We start from the raw sequence: 27385 nt of genomic DNA, 5'->3' as shown, positions 1-27385 counted from the left end.
TATAACTCATTCGAGCGGTTCATTCGTGGTTTAGGTGGTTTGCTTGAATACTTTACGCATTCCACAAAGCCGCAAGCGGAATTAGCAACGAAACAAAATACTTCAAATGCGCGGACTAACTTCAAACACCCAAGTACAGCTATATTTGGCAAACCTGCCAGATCAGATGGAGGAGCTGCTCAATGCTCGAGCATGCGACTTTGAATATTTCTTGGGTGATGGCATCGCCTCGGTTTATTATCACTTATGCTAGGTACATTTAGGCAACTACACCTCAACTGTATTTATTAGGGTTGATCGGCGCCCAACCCCGGGTGAACTATGTTTCTTTTGCTCTGCTTTACGCGCACAAGACGAGCAAGAAGAGCAGAAATATCATTGCGGGAGAGGCTGGAGCTGCCCGAGAGCACCGCTCAAGTCACAGGATCACAGGACGGATTACCAGGTGCTCCTTTCCTCTAGCATCCAACTCCGACGAGGAACGAAATAGGATGCTGAAAGTCGAGACGATGGATGGATGGCTTTGCCAGAAGTAAGTGTGCAATGGCGACCTTTCATCCAAGGGGAATCAGGAAAGGCAGAGTCAAGTGAAGCAAGCTAGTGATCAAGGCTTGTGATGAGTCGTCCTGGCGAGACACCCTGGTAGTGAGTAGGGAGGGAGTCATTTGTTCCCGTATTCCTCTCAGCTGCGCTGCCCTGGATGGACTCATGTCGACGGCGGGGCGGGGCGCAATTGTGCCTGCCTGGCAACCTGGCTGCACTGCTGTGGGCTGTGGTAGACATTGTCATGCCAGGTGGAGCATGGCCTGTTCAAAGGTGTGTGTCATTCGCGTCCAGTCTGTCAGTTGGACGTGATGAGCTACAATCGCAAGAGGAAAGAGAGAGACAGAGAAAAAGTGGAAGGGCGCTTTCGTTCCGATTCCCAAGCACCGAGCACGAGCGACGTCATCTGGTGGTTGGACACGTCCGGCAGACCTGGCCATCTTGGATTGAAATGATTGATCAGGGATGGACAAAAGACGAAAAGCCCATCGTTGATGTCCCAGCAGCAGGAAGCAGGTAACCTAGCACTGATCATCGGTCAAATCAGCCCTGTCAGTTTCCGGCTTGGTCCAAGTGATGACTGGTTATCCACTATCTACTATCGCTCGTACAAGTGACCCGTCCTGCCGACTGAACCTCGACCGGCCATTTGATCCATCCATTTGATCGCTCCCCCGTCCGTCCGTCTTGTACACTGCATTAAGTATTTCCAAGGGACATACATACATACATTTGATGCACATGCAGGGTAACGGCGAACTCAGCTCTAGAACCTATCGCTTCACTTCACTCTACTTCACCACCGTCGAATTGTCTCTTCTCTGGCCCACTGTTAGCCAATACCCATCCCGAGATCCCAAACGTTGCTTTTCAGGGTCCCCCATCTGTTTTCAAATAAGCTCCATCCTCGAGCTCTAGGTCGTGAGCTGGTCCAACCTATAACCTATCGACCGACATATCATAATTGTGCCGGATTCTTCGTTGCATTCGATACGAACAGACTCTGAATCATCCCCAGCGAGTCACCCCGTCAGTCACCTATAATCAATTACACGCTCCAGCCGACACCGGTTGACTCAAGTCTACCCTGCGCGGTAGGCACCAGCATCCTATCTTGTCCCATTCTGCCGCCGCACCCACACACCGACGAGCTTCCATCATGGCTCCGCGCGAGAAAAGCCAATTGAAGCGTGTTCGGGTAAGTACATATGCTTTGCATATGCTCTCTAGCCAGCCAGAACACAGACTAACCCGACCATGGCGCAGGATTCTCCCGTCGAAACCTCCGATTCCAAGAAGCCGCGCAGGTCCGAACGGATATCCCACAATGGCGAGCATCTCAAGACGCCCGTGACCAAGAACCAACAGCAACTCCCTTCCCCGGTGACCGCGCTTGGCGACAACAACAGCTCCTACGATGCAACCAAAGATCGAACGGCAACCCCGCCGCCTCCAGGTGGCCCGCCCAGCCAAATAGCACAGCGCTCGCCGGAAGAGACGTACTCGCAAAACCAGGGCTTCTCATCTCCCCCACAAGATACCCAGGCTTTCCCTTCGCAACTCATCGAACAGCAGGCTGCCCTGTCTGACCAAGTCGAAGACGAAGTGAAAGAGGGGGTCTGGGGTTACCTCTTTCCTCTAGATACCCAGTATGGAAGATGCGTGGTCCTACGGAAGAGGGCTTCCTGCCCATGCCTGATGCTGTAAGCGCAGCCCCGAAGATCAAGGAGCAGAACGAAAACCGGGCACTGGAGCAGGAGGAGTCGTATGAGAAAGAAAAGTCCAAAGGCATTCCGGCAGGCGGGTATCTGATTGGCCGCCATCAGGAATGCGACGTCGTGGTCAACGAGCCCATAGTCTCCAATCGGCATACGTTGATCTTCACCGAGAATAAGGGCAGCGACGCTATCGCAGTCCTGGAAGATCTGTCCAGCAACGGTACATTTGTTAATGAAGATCTGGTTGGCCGTAATCAACGGAGGGAGCTCCACGATTCAGATGAGATCGCCGTCAATGATAAGACGCGCTTCATCTTCAAATACCCACGAAGCCGCATGTCAAGTCGCTTTCTACAGCAGTACACGCTGCTTGAGCGGCTCGGCAAGGGCCACTTTGCCGAGGTCTTCCTATGTGTTGAAAAATCGACAGGCACTAGGTATGCCGTCAAGATCTTCACAAAGCAGCCCGGCATGGAGGAGCGGTCCAAGACAGATGGTCTACAGCAGGAGATTGCCGTGCTTATGGGTGTCAGCCATCCCAATGTCCTATGCCTGAAGGACACATTCAACGAGAGGAATGCTGTCTATCTGGTGCTGGAACTGGCCCCGGAAGGAGAATTGTTCAACCACATTGTTATGAAGCAGAAGTTGACAGAAGATGAGTGCCGGAAGCTTTTTATCCAACTTTTCCAAGGCATCAAGTATTTGGTAAGCTCCTCAATGGCCCCTTGCTATGATTGTCAACTGATTAGGAAATGAATAGCATGATCGCAACATTGTCCATCGGGATATTAAGCCAGAAAACATCCTCGTCGTGGACAAGGAAATCCACGTCAAATTGGCTGACTTTGGCTTAGCCAAGATCATCGGAGAGGAGTCCTTTACGACTACTCTCTGCGGTACGCCCAGCTATGTCGCACCAGAGATCCTTGCCGAGGGCAAGCACAGGAAATACACGAAAGCTGTCGATATTTGGTCGTTGGGGGTTGTCCTGTATATCTGCCTGTGTGGATTCCCCCCCTTTTCCGACGAGCTGTACTCGCGAGAATTCCCATTTACTTTGTCGCAACAGATCAGAAGTGGCAGATTTGATTACCCTTCTCCGTACTGGGACTCGGTGGGCGATCCAGCTCTGGACCTGATCGATTCCATGCTGGTTGTAGAGCCGGAGAAGCGTTTCACCGTCGACCAGTGCCTGTCTCATCCGTGGATTACCCAACAGATGCCCGGCGTGAACGACAGTACCGATGGATTGGTTGCTGGGATTGGTGGTCTCGATGTCAAACGTCGCGGGATGGCCCGCGAGCGTACACTGCTCTCATCCATCAACTCTGTCACGGTAGCGCATGACGTGCCTCTCGGCCCCAAGCAGAAGGACAAGCCGCTCAAGGTCTATGCCAAAAACCAACACTCGCACAATCCGACGAATGCCACTCCCATGGAAGCTCGACCAGCAGACAAACGCGATGCTCGCGAGTTCATGGAGATGGGAGGTAAGGGCGACCAGGAACTATTTGGCAACGATGGCGAGAGCTATTATACCAAAGCAGAAGCCGCCGCCGCCAATGGCAAAACCAAAGGCGACGCCAAAGACGACGCCAAATCTAAGGATAAAGGCAAAGCGAAAGCAGGCGGGAAATAAAGGAGTCTTGATACGACACGTCTATCTATATCTTTCTAGATATTATTCCGTTCGCTGAAGCCCGACAGCTTCTATGTCCTATCCTACCCTGGCTTCTACAGGGTCTTGCCATTTAACCGGACAACTACAAGCACTACATCCCTTCGTGTATATATCTCTTCCGGTCACCTTATCTTCATACTCGGCTTAGGACTGGCGTTATATGGATTTCAAAAGTGTATGGTCATGGTTCAGACGATGGTTTCAGCTTGAATGCCAGGGGCCATACCTAGTTTATTAACTTTGCTCTCTACATGCATGTACTCACGAAATGTACTGAGGTATTTGCTATCTTTAGTACATGGAGCCAGAGTTGACCCCAGACCAGACTGGAGACTGATGGAGAGCTTAACGTATCCCAGAGAGGATTGAAATTAGCTCGCTCGACTTAATTGGAAGATTCGAATTTATATTATCTACCTATTAACTGGTGAATGTCGGTTTGTCGTTAGCAGCAAGAACAATGCTCGAGGGCATCCCAGCCATGGATTAACTTAGAATGCCGCTGCGCCGTGCTTCGTTCGGCTTAATAGCTGGGATAGCGTAGCCGGGTAAAAATCCCGAGTAGAAGTAGGTAGCAGCAATATAAAACGTGTATCTTCTATTCGTTGGTCCTTGGCATCATACACGTGGGCATTACCATTACTATCCTATCCATACACCCCAGGCCAACTGTCTAACTGACCAAGACGTGGATATATCAAAATCCAACGACAGTCGCGACGTTCAGTTCACCACAGGTTTCTTTGCCTCTTTGCGCCTCCCACAATCCTCCTCTCCTTCCCCCCTTTCCATATGTTGTATGTAGCCTTTCCTTTCCCATACTCGGCTTCTCCTCCTTTCTTTCCTCCGTGTAGTGTAGGTTTGCCTCGTAACATAACTTCAGACAAGATCGCGACCTTTCCGTCGCCGTTCTCGCCATGGATATCGGTTTGTCGTCAATAAGAACAATGAAAGAAAAAAAGAAAAAAAAGGGGGCGGCCCGTTCGTTGCCCACACTATTGTTTACGGATTCCATTCGTAAACCTGCTTGCTTGGTATATACCTAAGAAACTTCCCTCCCCCAAATGATAAAACCCTGAAGACTCTATCCGAATAGCAGCTCTTCGTGAGCGGCACCGAGCTATTATGGCCCAGAACATAATCTCTTTTGGCGTCGATTCGTGACATGTGAATTCATATAATACCTCGTAAGAAAGGCTAGACAGACCGTACCGGATGGTCGCCATGGCGGATGAAGCCGTAACAGTGGCCACCAAAGAACCCTCCGCCTTAAGATGGCTTTGACAGCTTAGACCAAACGCGGATCTAGCCTGGTATCGTTGGTGGGTCCGTCAGGAGTACATGTCGTATCGTGCATCGGGGCTTGCAAGAGAGTCGATCGCACAGGGGGACATTGGGATATGTGGAATCTGCGCTGTAGACTGCGTCCCGCGAAAACAGAGCGCACTGAGCGTTGCCGCACACGAGTTCTGTAGCGAGGGTGTAGACAAGCGCGATCGCCGTCTGCTCCGCTCCGAAAGACTCGTGGAAGCAGGCGACCCAGTAAACGATTTCGCGCGAGACAGCCACTTGCTCGTTGGTGACGGCGAGGGCGACAACGGCGCCAAGGGTGACGGCGGCAGTGACACGGCCGATGATGTGCTGGAGCCCGTAGCAGATGGCCATAGCTGTCTCTATCGCTCGGCTATAGGGGATCTAGCTAGACGGCCTCCCGCACTGATGCGCTTCTGCAGACGGTCCTTATCCCGCTGCGGGAGTCGCTCGCTGGGGCTGGGGCTAAGACTCGAGCTGCCCGCAGACGGGCCCGTTGCTTCGATGGCAGCCGCGCGACCTCTCTTCTGCTCTATGTAGAGCTGCGCACTGCGGCTGAGAGGGATCGCAGGCATAGTGCTCGGGATTTCGGCACCGTTCTGGACTAGCATCTCGGCAATTGGGAAGGGCACTGTTCGTATGCTGGGCTCGGATCGTCCCTCCGCGCTCGTCGTCGTCGGAGAGGGCGATGCCGGGTCGGCAGCAGCGAGGGCGAGAAAGACCGGATGTGTGCCCCGTGATTTATCCAGCACGTTTGGGTTCGCTTTCAAAGCCAAGGCGTATATGACTTGCTGGATCTCGCTGCGCTTGATTGCTGCAAGTAGTGTCTCGTCGGCTGACGGATACCTCGACAGTGTAGCAGAAATGGGCTCAACAAACGCTCTGTCCACATACTTGGCCGTGATGAACCTCAGGCGCTGTTCACGAGTCGCCTGAGGTCCTGGCTTGACGTTCGGCTCCAACCTTGATTCCCACACCATGTTGGAGACTCGGTTTCCTACCAACATCAACAGTTCGATGATATCGGGCGTGAACGAGGTGATGTCAAGGGTCAACGACCTAACTTTGCTGATGTGGGTTCCAAGAGACCGGTGTATGCCACTGCATTCGATGCACAGAATAATGGCCAGGTTGATAGAAACCCATTCCACCTTGGATCCACTTCCGCAGTCTGCACACCAGCAATTGCCTTGATCGTTGTCGCGAAGCGATTGCAGGAGCTTGTCAGGGCTTTCGTCGTATGCACTGCTCGAAGGCCGCTGGCTGAGACCTGGCCGAGCCCCCACCGTGGTGCGGCGAGGGGGCATCCCGAACTAGTCACGCTCTGGCTATGTCCGTGGTTCAGGCTGATACTTTTGCCCGTGAGTATCGAGCCAATGTCTCGTTTCAGGCTCGGAGTGTCACTAGTTGAAGATGCCGTAGACGGCTTCTCTCTGAGCCCATGGCCTTCCACCGCACTCTGCAAGGCGTTGTTGATGGCTACGATCCAGCTGTTCATGTCTTCATCCGAGGTAGCCTGGTAAACACGCTTATATTGCGGGGTGATGACTTCAAAGCAAAACCTTCGTTCTGCATTCCTCGCTTCTCGAACAGATGCCATACGCAAGTCGATGGGGTCCATGTGAAGGTCGAGCTTCTGCTTCCAATTACTGTACTCGGATAGTTTGCCCTGATCCAGCACCACCCAAAATCTGAACAAGTTAGTTAGGTGATCAATATCCCGGGCGCCGCCGTACTCACTTGTGCCATCCTTGCTGCTTTGTCAACGCCCTAGGGTCAACATGACTTCCAGGCCGGTTCAGAGCCCAGAGGAGACCCTCTTTGCGTTGTGCCGAGTTCTTTTCCGCAATAGCCAGTATGCTAAGGTCTCGTTCTTCGAGATCGCGAAACCCCTTGAACTTGGCATTTTGTGCTGGGCTCCCGGCTGTCTGGTTCAGACTGCCGGGTGAACGTGACATTTCGCTTCCCACGGTGGCTGAGCCCGAATTGCCGGTTGGCACAGCTCTCAATTGCGAGCCTGTGCTATCAGCGCGACCAAGGTCCCCCTCAGAGGTCGACACTCCGCCATTAGATATAGCGCCCACAACGCCGCCGATGCCGGAGGCAGAGATGACACCCTCCGGTTCATTATACTGGAGATTGCTCTTCTCTAAGACGCGACGTTTCTCCTCTCTCTCCCTTCGTTGATACTGGAACTCCTTGTCGGCTTCTTGCACCTCACTCGAGAGAGCTTCCAGTTGGGGTAACAGATTGTCTATCTTCTTTGCCGTATTCAGGAAACCCCTTGCCTGAGCGTCGGCGTATCTTGTGAGATGAGACAACACTTCCTGCTCCTTGCGACCCCCATGCAGATCCTGCATGAAAGAAGAGTAATCGAAACGTTTCAGCTCGAAGTTGCGCCGCTTCGTCTGGTACTTTGTGTCGCTGTCGGCTAACTTCTTGGTTTTGACCGAATCTTGTCGTTGGCCTAGATAACGTGACACGTAGCTGTAGTAATCTTTACTTTCTTCTTCAAAGTCGCGCTTCTTGCTTTCTGCCTGTTTAATGTCGTAGGTGTACAGCCTACTGACGGGCTCCACGATGATCTTTTGCAAGTTTATTGCGTTTTGCCGCTCGTACGATGCGATCTCTTTGGCGATATGATCAAAGTAGTGATTCAGCGCGGGCTGAACAGCATTGGCATTAGTCGAGGCGGCTTCCCGCAGCGCCTCAATGAAGCTCATGAAGGCATCGTTGGCCTCGATCTGGGCTACATAAGCATGGTCCGCCTTTTTCAGCACCTTCTTCATCTGTGCGCGCATATTGCCCGTCTTTTGCTCGAGCGCTTTCATTGTGGCGCGAAAGACCGGGCCGTCGTCGCCCGCAGTCATGTCGTCGCCGGGCCTGGGGCAAGCCACATCAACCTTGACAGACTGATACGTGGACTGGGAGACAGTTGGCACGGCAGGTGAGAGGTCATAGTGCAAGTTCAGGGGTGACCCGGGCTCCTCCTGCTCACTAATGCGGGAGTCGACCGACTGGGCCGAGGCAACGCGAATCTTGGGAGGGACGGCTAGCTGAAAGACTGGAGATGGCGAGCTTGGATGGCTGGGAGCAAATCCGGTGTCTGTTGGTTCGTTAGGACTCGCAGGCAGGAATTCTATCGCGACTGCGGGCAGATGCTTACTTGCAACCCAAAACGAGAAGCTGGCAAGCGTAACGAGCTTGTGGGCTCTTGGGTCGTACTCAACGAACTACAGGCATGTCAGCAACGGGCTTCCATCTTCCCCCCAATGTCGATGTGACATACACTGCAAGTAGTCCTCCAACCGCCTCCCCTGTCCTCGATGGGCCTCGGAGGCTTCCATCTCCAAGACCACTCAAAGCTTACTGAGGAACTACCGCCGGTACTGAAGTCCCCTACTAGCTCGACATTGGAGTTCTTGTGTAAGTTGGGGTCTGCATGAAACTCCCTGGTGACCAGGTTCTCCACCTCCTGGCGGTGGATGCATAGACGTAGGTGAGGCCGTTGATATTCGTATCCGCCGGGCTAGCACCGGCTTCTTGCCGTACGATGAATGTGAAGTTGAAGACGAGCTCGTCTTCGTTACTGAGCTTCAGTAAGAAGTTCGGGGTCGCAGAAGGTTCATTGTCCTAGTTTAAACGCAGTCAGACTTGCTGCAAAGAACAACATTTCCGCACATGCAACGAACCTGCACAAACTCTACAGAACCAGTATCGCCCGTCGGCCGTGTTGCCGTAGCTCGCGTCGCTGGGAAAGCATTGGGGACGACGGTGACGGCGGAGCGCCTTCGAGGGTTGGATATGACTAGAGAAGATATCGATACTGCAGAAAGAGGGTCAGCACTTATGGCGCATAGATGCAATGCAGACTGCGCACTCACATCGATTCTGGTCCCTTAGGTAGATGGCGGCGCCATCGTCGAGTCGGCTACTGACAATGCCCATGTTTGCAGAAGGCTGCAGCCAGTAAGTTGGCCGCGAGTCACGACGTGGTGTTCACAGTCGGGAAAGCGCGCGCCAAATCGATACTGATATTGTTTCTTCGTCTGGGACTGGGACTGGGACGGGGACTGGATGCAAATAGAAATGCAAAGGCGGGAGCGGAATGGCCAGGACGAGTCAATTCAATGCTGGGAAGTCGAGGGAATCGAAGGTTGTAAGCAAATCATGCCGTCGATACAGTAAGGTAGGCGGTGCAATCAATGAATGTAGCGTACTTAGTGTTTGGCCGGACTGGAGTATGAGGTATTGATGTGTGTGTATGTAAGTAGGCAGTGGTAGGTATGGTAGTAGCAGCAGCAGCAGCAGCAGCAGCAGCAGCAGCGGCAGCCCAGTATACCGCAGTGGGAGATATGCGACAGAGGGGGGCTACTACGTCGGCCGGCCAATCTGGTGCTCCAAAAAGCTTGAATGCGACTGGGGCTGGCGGGGTTGTTGTTTCTAATAATTGCGAACTGGGAAGGGCCACTTGATACCTACGTAAGGGGGCCAGACGGAGACCACCCTGCAATCATTGACGAACCTACTTAGACCTAGGTCAGTAAGTATTCACTTATTTAGGAGCCAGCTGGCGGAGATAGAAAGAGAAGATCAATACTCTATCTCCAGATTCTTGCGCCTTCTCGTTGCATCTAATCTTAGGTTCGAGGCCTGAGGGGTGACCACGAAACCTTTACATACTAGGTAGGCACCTATACCCCGTACTCTGCATATTACTAAGGCTGTTGTTATATGTGTGCTCCTTGTGGCCTCAAGACGCCGCAAGCAGCTTGGGGATTGTGTACCAAAGTCGGAAGTCCGACTCTGTTGGCTGGCCGGTCTCTTGCTTCGTGAATCGCCTGGCCTTGTTGGAATGTGTCATTGAGCAAGCAGCCAAACAGCTGACCCCTTCCTGAATGATGGGACGTGACATCGTATCGTATCCGTGTATAAGTGTGCGTGTGCGTGTGCGTATGACTGTCTCCTGTCAGCAACTCGCTATATAGGTAGGTAATCCATACCCCTGTCTGATAACGTCCTCCTCTACCTCTTGCTTCTTCCATCGAGGTAGCCTAGAATACGAATGCATGGCGTTTCTCAATGGCCCGTTCCGTACGTACCTGTCCAAGATACCAATCTTTGCCACTCCTGATCGAAGTCTAAGACGACAACCAAACAGATTGACGAAAACAACGAAATCCGTTAGGACAGCTTATGGACCAGCATTGGCGCTGTATATACATGTAATCAACTATGATATATATATATACGACCTCGGTCCATGACATACCTAATTGGCAGGTATGTAGTGGGCGGTTCCACAGCAGTATATCTTCCTTTATAGGAAAGTAGAATACTACTGGCATACCATACCGCATCACATCACATGAGCGTATGCCTACCTGTACTCACATGCATGCACTCGTGAAGCTATTCAACCTGAGCAGGCCCCGCTTCACCACCAACTCGATCGCGCTATTCTGCAGGGCGTTACTCGACTCCAGCAGCATCTGACAAGTGGTTTAGAGCCTCAGTCATGGCATCCAGCATTGCCTTCACTTACTTGTACTTTAGTGGATGAACTGAAATCCAATGGTCCTATACCAAATTATATGCACCATACAACACGGCTAGACGGCTAGTTTTCTACCTCGAGGCATGTGTGTCGACGGGGGCAGTGGAGTACTTCTATCTCGTGTGTACACAAATAGATTGACGATTCGGGCATTTTAGAGCGAAGCGCATAGATCCCACTTCTCTTCTCGCAACGCTTAGGTCGGTCTACTTCACGGCCGGATCTCATTCCATACTCGCACGGAACGAAAGCCGTACTCGCCTCCGTTCTCGTGGTCTTTTCCTGACGCATGGCAAAAGAATATTGAGCGCACCACAGTGTTGGCACGTAGCGCCCGGCTGTCACTGTCAAGCGTGAAAGGTGCAAGGTTCACGATACCTGAGCATGCTATGGGGCGTGGAATCAATTAGCTGCTAAGGCCCAAATTATGTGCCTACCTACAAACATGTTAGAAAGATCCATCACATATTTGCATTGACATCGACGGCACTTGTCTATTTACTTAGGTAACTAGCTTTCCTGATTTTCTAATGTTCCTTTGCGAGCGTGTTTTTGGAATTGGGGATATGGGAGATTGCTTTGGATCAACATCGATCAACCTGAATGGAAGCTCAAGGTACTTGTACCACATCACATGCATCAGATGTAGTTCAATATCACTTGTGCCCAGCTCACCGACTTTACTATCAATTAATTAGGTACATTGATAGAATGAATCAGGCGCCCCAACAGCTCCCTAACACCTACGTAGTGCTACTAACCAACCTGGCTCTCACTACCTCCCAAGGTTAGCGTGTAGGCTCTAACCTTTAGGTAGGGATTAGCCGTAGGAACAATATTCAATCTATGTATTTCAGGCTCTTGTGTCGGTAGGTACTTCACACGCAGCGTCAGGATAGCGCCAGGGGCACTCAATTTGCTTCAGCGGCATTTCCTTTCCTGGGTCAAACCAGCCCCTCGTTCTTCTCCCATCGTATCATGCGTCGCCTTGGGCAATGACGTTGTCCCAATCTAAACCTAACCTTCCCGAGTCCCAGCGCTTGAACTCAAACCCACCCGTGATACAGGCCAGGTCAACAATATTCTTTTTCATTGGGCCCGTGTCGCCATTTCTGTTCCGACTCTCTCTCTCTACCTTCCTCACTCCCACCATTGCCGCCAGTACTAGCTACGTCGAAGCTCGATTGATTGTTCTGACGTCGGTCAGTCTGTGATGACCGACTCCCGGCGCACACAACAAGACACGTCGCTCGACTTGTAACAATCCGTCGCCATGTCCCAGGGATCGAGGCAGTCGTTCCAGTTGCTCAATCGCCGTCTCGACAGCGTACAGAGGGGCGACAGGGGCGACAGACGCAGCCGGACCAGCTCGAGTGCCCGACAGCTCACCGTGAGCCACGATGACGCCTACACATATGCGCTGAGGGTTGCCTACTTGCACTACCTCCTCCAGCCAAAGGCGAAACGAAAGCAGTTTGTGCCTGCGCCAAAACCTGCAACACGACCGCACGCCTCTAGTGTTAGTGTTGCTAACATTGCGGACCTTGTCAAGGAGTTCATACCTGGAAATTCGGGGAGCGTGAAGCTACCCCACGGCTTTCGTAGTCCACTGGAGAAACGAATGACGGGTGTGCTGATGGGAACCGAACGAGCTCCGGGATACAATGACGCCGCCCTCAAGAGAACATTTGGCGAAGCCTACACTGCTTTTACCGACCAAAGCTTCCGGAAGAGCATAGATAAGGAACGGAAACTGGAGCCTCTCATATTGATCTTCTTCTCCTCTGCGACCAAGGCATGCCGCGCTGCCCCGACAGATAAGCCAGGGGACGACTTGTGGAAGACCCTCGTCGACAGGCATCTGGCCATGTTTGTGCGGCTTGTGAGCAATATCTTGAGAGATATGGGCAGCGATCGAGACAAGCCTGAACTCATGAGCCGCCTAAAGACTCTCGAGAACAAGCTCCTTACGAACGACCAAAATCTCTTCATCGACACCGGACAGAACGGGGGTACAACAGTCGAGGTTACGGTTCCGCTGAGCTACGATGTGAAAGACATGCCAATGGTACAAACCGTCGCCAGGATTTTCGGTGTTTCCAACTCAGATGTACAGGAGCATATCGATGCACAAAAGCCTAATTGGACCGAAGAAGCTGCACTGAAGGATCTCAAATCATACCAGCATCGCATGAATTCTGGTATGGCTGGGGCGCTGCAGAGTAGAGACTTTGATGTTGACGAGGCATATCAAGAATGGAAGAAAGCAGAGGCTCCTCATCTGTCCCAAATGATGATGGATATCCTCACAGCTAAGCCACGTTTGAACAGAACTTCAACGTATTTTGCGGCAGTGGAAAAGCCATTGCCTTCTAGCCCAGGCTCATCTAACGCCGAGGACCAAGCCTATTCTGACCTTGGGAGAGTCTTGTCGAGCCCTGGCTCTGAGTACAGCCTTGACCAGGCGCTCAACCTAGGGTCTATGACCTTGGATGACACCAGCAGCATCAGAAGCGTTGATGAGGCACATTACACGTTCATTCCGCCAGAACCTCGTGCCTTCTTCAAGACCATAGCCAAGTATACCATGGAGTTTGACGCTGTACATGGTGAAGATTCGGAGCAGACTGGCCCGTTCTCGAACGTTTCCATGGATCTCTTGACAGAGCTATGTGTGCAATGGCGGATTCCTCAGTTCACCCGCTTAGTCGTGTTCCTGGAGGTGGCAGCCGGCAGGTTCCTAGATACAATGTTCACCGTACCGGACTTGGACGATGCGTTCGAGATGGTGAAAGAGGCACCGCCTGAGTCCAAGAAGCCGCCTCACATATACCTATTCAATGAAAGTCTGGCAACCATAGACAGGAGTAAGTGGACGCTACACGACTTCGCTGTCTATCAACACACTCTGAACTCCCTTCACGAGGCCCTCCTCCGCGAATTGTACGACACCTTCATGAACTGTTACGATACAAAGCCACCTTCGGTTGGCCCGGCCTTGCACGTACTTGACAACCACATCAAGTGCGATCTCAGCTTCTCCACTCGGCCCGAGGAAGAAGAGAATTACACGAACACATTACGGGAGGGTCTTCAAGCCAAGGCCGCAGCAGTTTACCGCGGGTTCCTCGAGGATGTGCTTCCGGTGCAGAAAGAAGATTGGGACTTCAATCACGTCGTCCAGCTGGGCAAGAGTGTGGTTAAACTGTGTGAAAGGATCAAGAAACGGTATCGATCTAAGCCAGAGATCATGGGGGTAAACCCTCTAACCATTCTCGTGGAAACGATGTTCCCATCATTTGAGCAAGATGCTGAATCGTGTATCATCCAAATCATTGAAGTTGCACAAGCCCAAGGCATCGAGTTTGGGTCCGACGATGGTTTCGCGCTTTACCGAGAACTTTGTGAGATACGTCAAATCCACCACTCGTCTTTGCCGGATAAACCGTTCTCCTTTGACATCGAAGAAGTTCTTGTCGGCTTCGTGTGGCGATGGATCGAAAACGCCGAACGTTTGACAGATCAAATCGTCAATGAAGCTATCAAATTGGACAACTTCCAAGTCCGGTCACAAGGAGAGGGACACATTACTCTAGATTCTGAACGGCACAGTAATTCGGTTATTGATATGTTCAGAAGCTTCAACCAGACTGCAGACCAGATCTTCCAGCTTGGTTGGGATAACGATGTTCACCATGCGCGGTTCATGACTTCTCTCTCAAGGATCTTCGCCAACGGTATATGCAAGTACTGCGAGATAGTAGACAGTGAGTTTGTCAGAGAAATGAACACCCCGAGGACAAACGAGGAGGCCGAGGCCGAGGCTGCACAAACGGCGCAGGGCAAATTTATGAAGTACGCAAAGGATGCGTGGAACTCGAAAGACAAGTTCGAGCCGTTCCAATTTTATTCCCAGGTGAGTCGAGCAATCCGGGTCACAAATGAATGTCTTATTGATATCGTGATAGTCTCTCGTCAAACTCAACAACGTCGAGTATGCCATGCAAGAACTGGACAAACTGGAGAAGTCCATGAATGTTGACGCGTGTGCTGCTGTATTGGAGAAAGCCGACGGGCCTAGAAAGCAAGTCAAGCGGCCGAACAAGTATGTGTTTACAATCAAGATTGTCGAAGCCGAGGACTTGAAAGCCTGTGACGCGAATGGCTCTAGCGATCCCTACGTGGTCCTTGGGGACGAGTATCAAAAACGGCTGGCCAAGACCAGAGTGGTCATGAGAAACCTGAATCCCAGGTGGGACGAGTCTGTCGATATTACCGTCACTGGCCCCCTGAATGTCGTTGCAACAATATGGGATTACGATACTTTCGGAGACCATGACTTCGTTGGGCGGACCTCTTTGAAGCTCGATCCAATACATTTCAGTGACTACCTCCCGAGAGAATTCTGGCTCGAGCTCGATACGCAAGGCCGTATACTGCTTCGTGTCAGCATGGAGGGCGAGCGAGATGATATCCAGTTCTACCTTTGGCAAAGCCTTCAGACTCCTCAAGCGGGCGGAGCGAGACATGGTCCGGGGAATTACCGACAAGGTATGGAAACCACGCCCATCATTAATAGCAATACGCGCTAACATGACATCAAGCTTACGGCGCATATTCATTCGACTTTGTCCCACGAGAACCTTCGGAACCTACTGGGCAGGAATATAATGCAGTCTGCGCAGGTCTTCTTCAAGCGTCAATCTCGCATGCCGACTATTACGAGTGCTGATATTGAGAACGCGCTACAGTCGCTTTTCACCTACTTCAACGACAATTTCGCCATTATGAAGCAGACGCTTACAGAAGCCACCATGGTTGCTGTCATGACACGACTTTGGAAAGAGGTGCTCATGGCAATCGAGTCGCTTCTTGTGCCTCCCCTGTCTGATAAGCCATCCAATCAGAAACCACTGACCGAGCGGGAATGTGAGGTGGTGTATAAGTGGCTCGGGTTGCTGTTCGAGTTCTTCAACGCAAGAGATGAAGACGGCGAGGTTCTCGGCGTCCCTGCCGAAGTCCTCAAGTCGCCTAAGTATCACGAGCTCGCCTCGCTGAACTTCTTTTACTTTGAACAGACGGACCAGCTGATTCACACATCCGAGCGCATGGCGGCAGCCACGGCCCAGCGCCAGCAGCAGGCCATGCAGCAGCAGCTCACGTCGAATCCGAACCGCCTCTCGGCCCCCGCGTCTTTTGGCAGCATGGGTGTGGGCGCAGGCCCGGCCTTTGCCTCGATGGGAACAATTCGTCGCGGCAAGAGTATCATGATGAGTCGTAACCTAGGCACCATGCGCCGTGCCAAGGAGGAGAAGCGCAAAGAAGCGCAGGCTGACCCCAGCGACGACATGATCCTCCGCATCCTTCGCATGCGTCCCGAGGCTGCGGATTACCTGAAGCATCGGCACCGTCAGAAGGAGCGCCTGGCTGCGCAGAACGCCGCGCAGATGATCTGGAAACAGAGCGTCGCACAAGGTCGGAATGGCGGCGGCAGTGGGGGCCTCGGCCGTGGAGGTGTACCGAGAAGATGAAACCTCCTTCCATGGCATCTTGGCGAACAGCATACTCTTTACGACGTACAAGCGTTACGACTGTGGTACCGCTGGTATGGGCGGTGGATGCCAGATGGGGCGGCACACTGCGGGGGCATGACTCGGGACGGCCATCCAAACTTGCTGTTCCCGGAGACAGACCGGGACATGCTTACCAGCTCTGATGGGATTGGGGGTATGGCCTGGCTAGGCAGGCATGACACCATTTCACGTTGTTCGAACATGGTATTACTATGCCATGTGGGAAGCGACAGGGACACTAGGGATGGGAAGCTCCGAGCTGTGACTTTACATCCAAACTTCAGCCCCTTCCCGAACTGCAGAATGTTTACATAGTGGCGCATTAGGGAAAGGGGTGACTGAGAGACGAGGTGTGTGTGAGGAGCGAAGCGTATCGGCGTTAGTGTTTCCTTTCCCCATGCGGCTATTGTTAGTCGGTGATTCATTCGGACGTCGTCATCATCATCTTGTCGTCATCATCATCTTGTCGTTATTCTATACCCTCATGATGGCAAGGCATTTTTGGTTGATCGCGATTCCCTTTGGGCCTTTTCATAATTAATCAAACTCATGCACATACATCCGAGTCTTCTGTAGTACGATTCTCTTAACTCTCTCGGGTCGATTCGCGCTGTGCTCTGTAACTACATGTGCTCAGGGGCTGGGATATATCCAAGTCCCAAGCTGAATCATTTGCCCTGCGATAGCCTCGACCGCAGAATTGCTCATGCCCCAAGATGGAAAAGGTTATTATCTCGCATGGTCATGCAGATGAGGAAGGATTACAGTGGGACGGTGAATTTCAACCACACAGAAAAACAACGTTCCGCCTTACGACCTGTGCGCCGAACAACGCTCATGCATGAATCGTGTTCGGTAGTACCGCGATTCGCTCACTCCGCATAGGGAACAGTCGACGGTGAGCAAAGCTGCCAGGGACTACCATGAGGTGGCTGATTAAAGAGGACTGTGGCGAACAGATATCCAAAATTTGGACCCGGCAGTTAGGCACTCTTGATCGATCGTTACTCCTGGGTGTCCCATGGTGTCCCATGGTGTATCCCTACACATAACCTAATGTTTTGTCCGGGTTTTCTTTGCTTTGCACGCCTAGACCACGTGCTGATAGTTACATAGTTCATGCTGGTTTTTTACATACAATATGTACATATATTGCGGGCTCGTGTGGGATAACAAAGTCGAGCGGCATATGCCACCAAGGGGTGATCTGTGTAGATATACTTTGAGGCGTATGAGACCTAGACTTGTGTAGAACCAGGCTTATCAATCGCGAATATGGAAATATGTTGGCTTGCATCCTGGTTTCCCCGTTTCAACTTCCAAGGCATTTTGTTTGAAATTTGGCACAGCGGCTTGCGTCCCGATTCTTCACAAGTAGAGCTCCGGCTTAGGCCGAGGGGCATATGCAGCGACCCGGGGCTTCCACTCGGGCGATACCACGCACGAGATGCTGTCCTCCTCCAAGGAAGCTCCAAGGAGGAGGGGCCATCATACGGTCGCATCCCGCCAGACAAGTCGTTACAGGTAGGGATGTGCGAGCATGGCCGTTGGGCCTCGACTGGCTCTTGACTCCCATCTTGAGATTGGGAAATCGACAAAGACCCCAAAAAAGTCCTCGAGGGGAGGGGGGGGAGGAAAAAAAAACACACAAAAAAGATGGGATGAGTTGCAGGGGTTGTGGACAACAACGACCCCCAGCTACCAGGCTAGCTAGCCCAAGTGTCGGCAAAAGCCAGTCGAATCACGGCCTTTCCCATCTTCACCACGTGAATAGAACGTCGATTAATCGCCATATACGGGTTACTCCTTGACAGTCTGAAACACTGGGCAGTGTATGTGTGTGCATACTCAGATCGGCACTCGAGCATGCAGCTTTTCTCTGCCTTGGCCGCAGCCGCCGCGACGGGTACTGCTGGCTGGCTGGCTGGCACCTGGGAGCGAGCCACTTCTACATGATGCACTGAGCCCGCCCCGAGCGGCATGGCGGGCAGCTGGAGCTGCGGGCTCCTTGTTAACAGGAGAAGCGGGGCCTTGGGTTGCCTTTGGCTACTAGACCAGACCAGACCACAATTTGGCGGTCTGCAATCCCTTGAGAAGTTGAGCTATGTGCCTCGTGCCTGGCGCCTTGTGCCTTGTGCCTCTCCAACGGTGCGGCCGGTGAAACGACAGTTTGGCCACATCAGTTAGATCCATGGGGGAAAAGAGGATATGATAATCTCTTGGCTCAGATCGAGGCAGAGGATCAGGGATCACCACTCTTTGTTAACGCGTGCTGCCGTTGAACAAACATTAAGGTTAGAACAAGGCCGTTTTGATCCGCCAACTGTTTTGTTTCGGAAATTGGTCTGCCAGTCAATAATCCGGAGATGCCAGAACGCCGGGCTTCCGGGCCTCATAGCCTGCCTTGCCCCCTTATGCCGGTCTAGTAAGAGGCCGCCCGTTACCGCCGTTGACGGTTGCGGATGGCGGTACATGAAGCAAATACCGCTACGAGAAGAAATCCAGGGTTGATCAAAGGAACAAGGCGCTCGCGTCTCCAGAGACGGACCGAGGTGCGAGGTCCATTTGAAGTGTCGTGGGTTGGCGGGCAATAATACCTAACTGACCGCTAGCTTTTAGGTCAAGAACCGGCTCAGGCTTGTGATGGAAAAAGGACCCGCAACAGGTTCACATTTGGCCATTTTTGTGCCATGTTTCATAAGGGTCCTTCCAGAATGAGTTCAGCGAAGTTTTCCGGCTTTTATGGACCCTGTCCTGTCCTATGATCTATCCTGCCCTGTGCTGCATCCTCCCGCACATGGATACGACAGGTCAGAAGACAGGCCGAGCAGCAGCAGTAGCGGTAGTGAAGAGCGCTTCACTCGCTGCCCGCTCTCACTCGTTCAGCCTTGCCTTGCCGACGAAACAGCTTGGTTAGCATGGGTCAAGGCTATCGCAACATCTCGAGGTGCTGTTGGCAGCGCTACATATTAGGTGTCGGGTTATATTGGGATCATTGCTCGGACGATGCCTGCCAGAGACGGGGCCACCTGGCTTAGGCATGCACGATTACGTCATGTGGAGGGGTCACAGATTCAGGGTCTTGGGGTCACGATTGTTGTGAGATTGAAGGGCCAGGGGAAGAGATCTGTCTTGTGAGATGAAACAACTTTGAACGTTGTAATATAATAGATGGCCCAAAAGCTGGCCAGATAACTCCTGCAGGACCAGATAGATCGGCAGCTGGGAGAGACAAAGGGAAAAAAAGGAGTCCATGTTTGGGCATGACCTTTTTCAATCATGTCGATCAACGGCCTAAATTGCTGGATGGCTCGATGGGCTGAGGGGGCTTTTGCCACACGAACGACGCCCCTTCCCACTTCCCTTCAATTCGAGACCAATTGATATGCTTTCTCCCTGCATATGCAATTCGCCCGTCGGCCTTCCTGCTCTTCACTTTGGGCAGCGACATGCTCAGGTGTACCGCCGACTATAAAGACAAGACTGGCTGCGATCACGTAGCAAAGCTGGATGCCGGAAACAGTGAGTGGTAGCTCAGGAAAACCAATTTTTTCGTTTTTGACTTTTGTGCCCCCCAGCCACCAAGAACCGGTTAAGCGGCATGGGGTGAAGGCGTGCCTGTGCCTACGCCTTTAACGGCGACGGCCACCATCAATTGCCATTTGATCAAAACAGACAACAGACTCGTATCATGTCTTAGACCCCCGCCATTGGTCACTCCCATTGACTTTGCACAGTGCTTCTACCCGAATCTTCGGACCATGAGCTATCCATTGCATACCTAGGAGTCGGGAGGACTGTCCGTAAACCTGGACCAGGGGCCAATTATGTACATACGTCTGCAGAGTACCAGTAAAAGCATGCATCTTACGTATTGAGATACCTCGACAGAGAGCACTAAATCTGCCCTATTTGACCGATTATTTCTTAACCCGCGAAGGTAGTGGACGTGTATCCAGCACAAACAGATACCTAGATTCCCGCTCCCCCAAAAAGCAAATACCTATAATCAGTACAGGGCACATTCCTTCTGTCTCTGAACAGAAACTGCTCTGAAGGGCGGAATGGTTGAAGAATACATCGCAAGGTATGTACCTACGTATGGTATGGATGGGTCCGGCTTGCCCAAAAGCAGAAAGCGGGTCTTGGCTTGTGGAGGTGGCTTGCCAATGTGATATCCAACCATAGCCAGAGAAGGCAATATGGGGGCAGAACTTTTCAGGCTGTTTCTCGTTTTATGTTGCTGCCGGATTTTGCATAGGTCCAGTGAATGAAATTTATTGTCAAGACACCCGGCTTCCTTGGACGACGTGGTACCGGTTGGTTGACTGCAGAGGAGTCAAATCATCACCCCTCAGCCTGGCACATAAATTGTGCAACTTTCTCATACGAGCATAGAGTCGCAGATGACCATTGTCCATACACCTTTTAGCAGTATATTCATGTACAATGCAGCTGGAGCAGTATCAAGTATGGCTCGCCTAACAGGTACAGTACACACACCACACCTAGCATGCTCGCACCAGGCACATTCTGGCACTCGACTCCAATGGGAATTATGGGGTCTTCTCTCGAAATGGGGTCGCTGACAGCGAACTAGACTTTGCCGAGATGCGCTGAGTGGAACACAACATTGAACAGCCAAAGATGCCACGAGCCAGCCTGCCAGCAACTTTCTTCGTGCAGTGACTGGAACCGTCGACCCACAGAACGGCCATAAGATTCCGAAGCGGCTCGCTGACTGGTTGAGTTGCTTGCGTTCAAACAGCAATCTTGATGGGCTTTCTGGTGATGATGTGTGCGTGTGCGTATGTGTGGCGGACGGGAGAAACCCAGAAGGACGAAGAAGAACAAGAACAAGAACAAGAAACAGATGAAGTAAAGCAGAAGCAAATGCTCACTGTTCGCGACGGTGGAACACTTGGAAATATGATAGTCATGGAATTGTTATTATTGAAAGCTGTGCTAACCTAGCGGCTGAGCTGTTTCGGATTCTCGCCGACCTCAACCTCAGCAGCGAAGCCTCCAGTAGGTGATTGAGATGGGGGAGGGGGAAGGGTTTTTGTGTAAAAAAGGGTTAGTCGGTTAGTCTGGGGAATAGGGGGAAGCTGATACGCCGAGAAGTCAATTTGATCTACCTACCTAGAGGGTAGGCAGTATTACGAAATATGGCTATCTAGGTATGCATTCGGGAAATTGGGCACACAGAGTATATACCTACATAGGTATAGAGAGAGGAGGACAGGACCATGCGACGGCATCAATCAATAGACGATACCTAGGTAGTGACTCGGGTGCGTACAGTACATAGCAACAAATCGGAATGCCCACCTGCCACCCTCCTGTCTCCTATGTAGACACCTACCAGACCTACCTAGCTTAGACCTAGCCTGGACCATGGTCGAGTAACAACCACTAACTTGCAAGTTCTCGTGCTGGCCGTGGCATACCATGCCATGCCATACAACAAGCGTACGTACATAGCACCAGCACAAATCTTGGAATCAACCTACTCACTTCAAAGTTCACATGTTAATGTTGGTACTACTTGGTAGGAGGAGTAGTAGCATTCGTACAGACATTGCATCGGAGGCGGAGGCTTGCCAGGCTTGCCAGCCCACGGTACCGTATTATTGATGTATGCATCTACGCAGCTACTACCATCAGACGTTTTAGGTTGTCAACCCATCTAACTTAATCCAATTGACAGAACCAGACAAGCTCGAAGAATTTGACTTCCCGCCGTTTGTTTATGTAGGGTATGCCTGCCTGCCTGCTTACCTGGGGCGGCACAGCGCAGAAGCACAGAAGCACAGGAGAGTCGGGGTCATTGGGCAGTACCGCGACCACTCGATGAAGCAGGCAGACGAGGGCCATCCCAGATTCGAAGATCCTGGGATAGCGGCTAGGTAGTTCAGGGTCCATATTTGGGGAGCACAAACCCCCCTTTGGCAATGGCAAAAGCGGTACCAGAAAGACATGCCATTACAATGTCCATGCCCTTTTTCTCGCCCTCCTCTCGTGTACTGGCTGGCGGCCGGCAGTACATATTTTCATGTTTAGTCTGGCTTGTCTGCTGTTCCGCTTTCTCAACCGCCCCTGTTTTCTTAGGCCTTATCTTCGCTTGGCCTTGGGTGCAGCCACCAAATAACTGCAGTGAACCACCCACCTTTTGCATTTGACGGCAATATCAGAAGTACACTGTACTCTCTCTCTCTCCCCTCTCCCTCCACACACACGCACAACCACCACCACCACACACACACGCACACACAAGCACACACAGAGAGAGAAAGAGAGGGAGAGTCTGGGAGACACGCACGCACGCACGCACGCACTATCACAGTTGCGGCACACAAGCTCCTAACTCGAGTTATCTGGGATCCCGACCCGAATCTCAGCACCTCCACTTTCAAGTTCCCATCCTATCCCTTAACCATCAAAACTATCACAACCGTTCGACAACCTCAGCTGCGACTCGTACATTTTTTGCTGTCATCGCATCTCGTTAATACATGTTTGACTGAATCGGATAAAACAAAGAGCGGCTGCGTTTCTGTCCACGACCCTCCCGACACACCTCACGGGAAGTCCCATTGTCGTTATCCAGTTACCATCCACGCTGGCTACCCGCTGGTGCTAGCCGTTCGCCGACCGCTTAACGACCGCATCGCTGGGACCGGGCATGAAATTCGACCTCACGGAATAAGCACACACCAAAAACATTCTCTTCTGGTTTTCTTTACGAAAGGGGGCTTTTCTTTACACCTTCTCGCAAGATCCGGTTGCCAATGAATTGGTGATTCACGACATTATTTGTGCCTTTGCTAGGCCTGATTATTCGCTCCTTACCTATTGCCCAAAAATCTAATCCAACCCGAATCACCTCGCCCACCGCCGAGTATTCGTGTCATGAGAATCATGGCCGACGAATCGGCTTTGGCAGCGGCTGCTGCCATAGTCAAGACGATAGCCGCCGGTGACCCCAAAGAACCCATTACTGTAACTCCTTCTTCGTCGACAAAACTTCCAGGACCTACCAGCCCGGCTAAAGATGCTCTCGAGAGGGAGCTGTCGGCGCTTGCTGCCAGGGTCCAGCATCTCGAGGCCAAGGCCAGCATGGCCAACGCGCCCGTTTTCCCGGCTACACCCAATGAAACAACGGTCGAGCCTCTTTTCAGTGAAGAGACATCCTCGCCCAGGTCCATTACCGGCAAGTCTCTCATGCGATCTAAGTTATCACCGATCCCAAGTATTCGCCATGTTGGCACTGAAGATCGGCCCCCAAAGGCCTACGTGTCGCTGACTGACGAAGCTCTGGAGGGATTACGTGAACATATCGACGACCAGTCCAAACTCCTCGACAACCAGCGCCAGGAGTTGACCAACGTTAATGCCCAGTTGATCGAACAAAAGGCTCTGCAAGAGAAGGCGCTTCGTCTCCTAGAAGAGAGCGTGTCGCCACCCTCGAACGCGAGCTATGGAAACACCAAAAGGCCAACGAGGCTTTCCAAAAGGCTTTGCGAGAGATTGGCGAGATCACCACCGCTGTAGCTCATGGTGATTTGAGTAAAAGAGTGCGGATGAACTCGGTGGAAATGGACCCAGAGATCACAACTTTTAAGCGAACGATAAACACCATGATGGATCAGCTTCAGGTCTTCTCGAGTGAAGTCTCTCGGGTCGCCCGCGAGGTCGGCACTGACGGCATGCTGGGTGGCCAAGCCATGATTGAAGGCGTCGATGGTACCTGGAAAGAGCTTACTGACAATGGTGAGTGGCTATCCGCATTGTTTCGTTTCAGTGTTATCCATGATGAGCTAATGATGTCTACCAGTGAACGTGATGGCCCAAAATCTCACCGACCAAGTGCGCGAGATCGCTTCTGTAACGACAGCGGTCGCGCATGGTGATTTGACCAAGAAAATCGAAAGACCGGCCAAGGGCGAGATCCTACAACTTCAACAAACTATCAACACCATGGTTGACCAACTACGCACCTTTGCTTCGGAAGTCAGTCGTGTAGCGCGCGATGTCGGAACCGAGGGAATGCTTGGGGGACAAGCGGATGTAATGGGAGTACAAGGCATGTGGAACGAGCTGACCGTCAACGTCAATGCTATGGCCGACAACCTCACCACCCAAGTCCGAGATATAGCCAAAGTCACAACAGCAGTCGCGAGAGGTGACCTGACGCAGAAGGTCCAAGCCGAGTGTAAGGGTGAAATCTTCGAGCTGAAGTCTACCATCAACTCCATGGTTGGCCAGCTCCAGCAATTTGCCTCCGAAGTCACCAAAATTGCCAAAGAGGTCGGTACAAGAGGGACGCCTGGGAGGCCAGGCTATCGTTAATGACGTGCAAGGCACCTGGCGCGATCTAACCGACAATGTCAACGGCATGGCCATGAACTTGACCACCCAAGTGCGAGAGATCTCCAAGGTTACCACAGCCGTGGCTAAAGGCGACCTTACTAAGAAGATTGGCGTCGAAGTCAGGGGCGAGATTTTGGATTTGAAGAACACTATCAACTCTATGGTGGACCGTTTAAGTACATTTGCTTTCGAGGTCAGCAAAGTGGCCAGGGAGGTCGGCACAGACGGCACTCTTGGTGGCCAGGCTCGTGTCGATGACGTTGAAGGGAAGTGGAAAGACCTCACCGAAAATGTCAACACAATGGCTTCCAACCTCACAACTCAGGTGCGAGGTATTTCGATGGTTACGCAAGCCATCGCCGACGGCGATATGAGCCAAAAGATTCGCGTTCCAGCGAAGGGTGAAGTTGCGGTATTAAAGGAGACCATAAACAACATGGTTGACAGACTATCTATTTTCTGCAACGAAGTCCAGCGCGTCGCCAAGGACGTAGGTGTCGACGGCAAGATGGGCGGTCAAGCAGACGTGGGTGGCCTGAAAGGAAGGTGGAAAGAAATCACTACCGACGTGAACACCATGGCCACCAACTTGACTACCCAAGTGAGAGCATTTGGCGATATCACTAATGCTGCTACCGATGGAAATTTCACCAAACTAGTCGACGTTGAAGCCTCGGGTGAGATGGATGAGCTGAAGCGAAAGATCAACCAGATGGTGTACAATCTGCGCGACAGTATCCAGCGAAATACGCAAGCGAGAGAGGCTGCCGAACAGGCAAATAAGACCAAGTCTGAATTCCTGGCCAATATGTCGCACGAAATCCGAACACCCATGAACGGCATCATCGGCATGACTCAGTTGACATTGGACACGGACCTGACGCAATATCAGAGAGAAATGCTGAACATTGTGAACAATTTGGCTAACAGTCTGTTGACCATCATTGATGACATTCTGGACTTGTCCAAGATCGAGGCCAGGCGCATGGTGATTGAGGAGATCCCGTATACCCTGCGAGGAACCGTGTTCAATGCCCTCAAGACGCTTGCTGTGAAGGCCAACGAAAAGTTCTTGGATCTCACCTACCGCGTGGATCACTCCGTGCCAGATTACGTTGTGGGAGACTCTTTCCGTTTACGCCAAATCATCCTCAACCTTGTAGGCAACGCCATCAAGTTCACCGAGCACGGTGAGGTCAGTCTTACTATTAGCAAGGCCGAAAACGCTACGGTTAAGCACCCCAACGAGTACGCTCTTGAGTTTGTCGTCTCCGATACGGGAATAGGAATCCCGCAGGACAAGCTGGATCTGATCTTCGACACATTCCAGCAAGCAGACGGCTCGATGACGCGGAAATTTGGTGGTACTGGTCTGGGGCTTTCAATCTCCAAGAGGCTAGTCAGCCTAATGGGTGGTGACGTGTGGGTGCAAAGCGAGTTCGGAAAAGGCAGTTCTTTCTATTTCACATGCGTCGTCAAGCTCGCCAATGGCGATTTGTCCATGATTGAAAAGCAATTAAAGCCATATAAGGAGCACCAGGTGCTCTTTGTCAACCGGGGACGGACGCGCTTCGGGAAAGAAATTGTTTCTATCCTTCAGAGTCTCGGCTTGGTCCCTGTGGTCGTTACTCAAGAAGGCCCTAGCCGAGATCTTGGATCTGATGAGCCGCCGTACGATGTCATCATTGTCGACTCTATCGAGACAGCTCGGCGCCTACGAGCCATCGATGACTTCAAATATCTCCCGATCGTCTTGTTGGCCCCTGTTGTGCACGTCAGCCTGAAATCGTGCTTGGACCTGGGTATCACGTCGTACATGACGACACCCTGCAAGCCTATCGATCTCGGGAACGGTATGGTTCCGGCACTGGAGAATCGTGCTACGCCATCCCTTGCAGATAACACAAGGTCTTTCGAGATTCTCCTTGCCGAAGACAACCGCGTGAACCAGAGGCTAGCCGTCAAGATCTTGGAGAAATATCACCATGTGGTGACAGTAGTCGGGAACGGCCTCGAGGCCGTGGAGAAGGTGAAGGAGAAGAAGTTCGATGTGATCCTAATGGATGTCCAGATGCCCATAATGGTATGACTCCCCTTATGCGTAGCCCCTGAGGTCGCCATTTGACTAACGAAAACACTCGCAGGGAGGCTTTGAAGCGACGGGCAAGATTCGAGAATACGAACGGAGTCTCGGCGCCCAACGGACACCCATTATCGCCTTGACGGCGCACGCCATGATGGGCGACCGTGAAAAGTGTATACAAGCACAGATGGACGAGTACCTCTCCAAGCCTCTTCAGCAGAATCATCTTATCCAGACGATCCTGAAATGTGCTACACTGGGCGGGGCACTACTAGAGAAGAACCGCGAACGCGAATTAGCACGGTCAACTGAACAGGGCAACCACAATCTCCAGAACGGAGCAAATGTGCCGCGGCCCAGTTTAGAACCTCGAGCTATTACTTCGACAGAGCCGCTGGGCAATATTACCAGCCCGAACCTGGTGACAGCAGACCAGGAGGATCCACTAGCAAGGGCACGTAATGCGAGTCTTCCTGAAACCTGTTTAGCAACCAACTAACGTTGCCTTGCGGTCGTTTAGCATCTCCTACGGGCGCATAGCAA

The 27385-nt window shown here is 52.0% G+C and overlaps 5 protein-coding genes across 5 annotated transcripts; 3 read left to right on the top strand and 2 right to left on the bottom strand.

Annotated features, from left to right (window-relative positions):
* Positions 1–1702: 1702 nt before the first annotated feature.
* PG994_011525 (Non-specific serine/threonine protein kinase) lies at positions 1703–3903 on the top strand (the record flags this gene model as incomplete). The annotated part of the gene is made up of 4 exons (XM_066862934.1): positions 1703–1741; positions 1789–2167; positions 2194–2969; positions 3025–3903. The coding sequence occupies 4 exons, from the start codon at positions 1703–1705 to the stop codon at positions 3901–3903; spliced, it is 2073 nt and encodes a 690-aa protein (XP_066712044.1).
* A 1347-nt stretch (positions 3904–5250) lies between these two features.
* On the bottom strand, positions 5251–5610 carry PG994_011524 (uncharacterized protein; the record flags this gene model as incomplete). The annotated part of the gene is made up of 1 exon (XM_066862933.1): positions 5251–5610. The coding sequence occupies one exon, from the start codon at positions 5608–5610 to the stop codon at positions 5251–5253; it is 360 nt and encodes a 119-aa protein (XP_066712043.1).
* Positions 5611–5618: 8 nt separating this feature from the next.
* PG994_011523 (uncharacterized protein) lies at positions 5619–9204 on the bottom strand (the record flags this gene model as incomplete). Its single annotated transcript, XM_066862932.1, has 7 exons — positions 5619–6357; positions 6408–6947; positions 6997–8489; positions 8546–8645; positions 8717–8889; positions 8949–9082; positions 9141–9204. 7 exons carry the CDS (start codon positions 9202–9204, stop codon positions 5619–5621), a joined length of 3243 nt encoding a protein of 1080 aa, XP_066712042.1.
* Positions 9205–12086: 2882 nt separating this feature from the next.
* PG994_011522 (uncharacterized protein) lies at positions 12087–16344 on the top strand (the record flags this gene model as incomplete). Its single annotated transcript, XM_066862931.1, has 4 exons — positions 12087–14729; positions 14782–15244; positions 15309–15364; positions 15418–16344. 4 exons carry the CDS (start codon positions 12087–12089, stop codon positions 16342–16344), a joined length of 4089 nt encoding a protein of 1362 aa, XP_066712041.1.
* A 6963-nt stretch (positions 16345–23307) lies between these two features.
* PG994_011521 (uncharacterized protein) lies at positions 23308–27341 on the top strand (the record flags this gene model as incomplete). The annotated part of the gene is given in 5 exon segments (XM_066862930.1): positions 23308–23824; positions 23839–24159; positions 24224–24696; positions 24710–26842; positions 26904–27341. 5 exon segments carry the CDS (start codon positions 23308–23310, stop codon positions 27339–27341), a joined length of 3882 nt encoding a protein of 1293 aa, XP_066712040.1.
* Between the last annotated feature and the right edge of the window lie 44 nt (positions 27342–27385).

Source organism: Apiospora phragmitis (genome assembly GCF_038363925.1).
Source record: "Apiospora phragmitis strain CBS 135458 chromosome Unknown utg000010l:1.0-9815664.0:1.0-9183399.0, whole genome shotgun sequence".
Lineage (NCBI taxonomy): Eukaryota > Fungi > Ascomycota > Sordariomycetes > Amphisphaeriales > Apiosporaceae > Apiospora > Apiospora phragmitis.
Note: the sequence above shows the minus strand (reverse complement) of the source record. Positions and strands in the feature narration are given on the sequence as shown.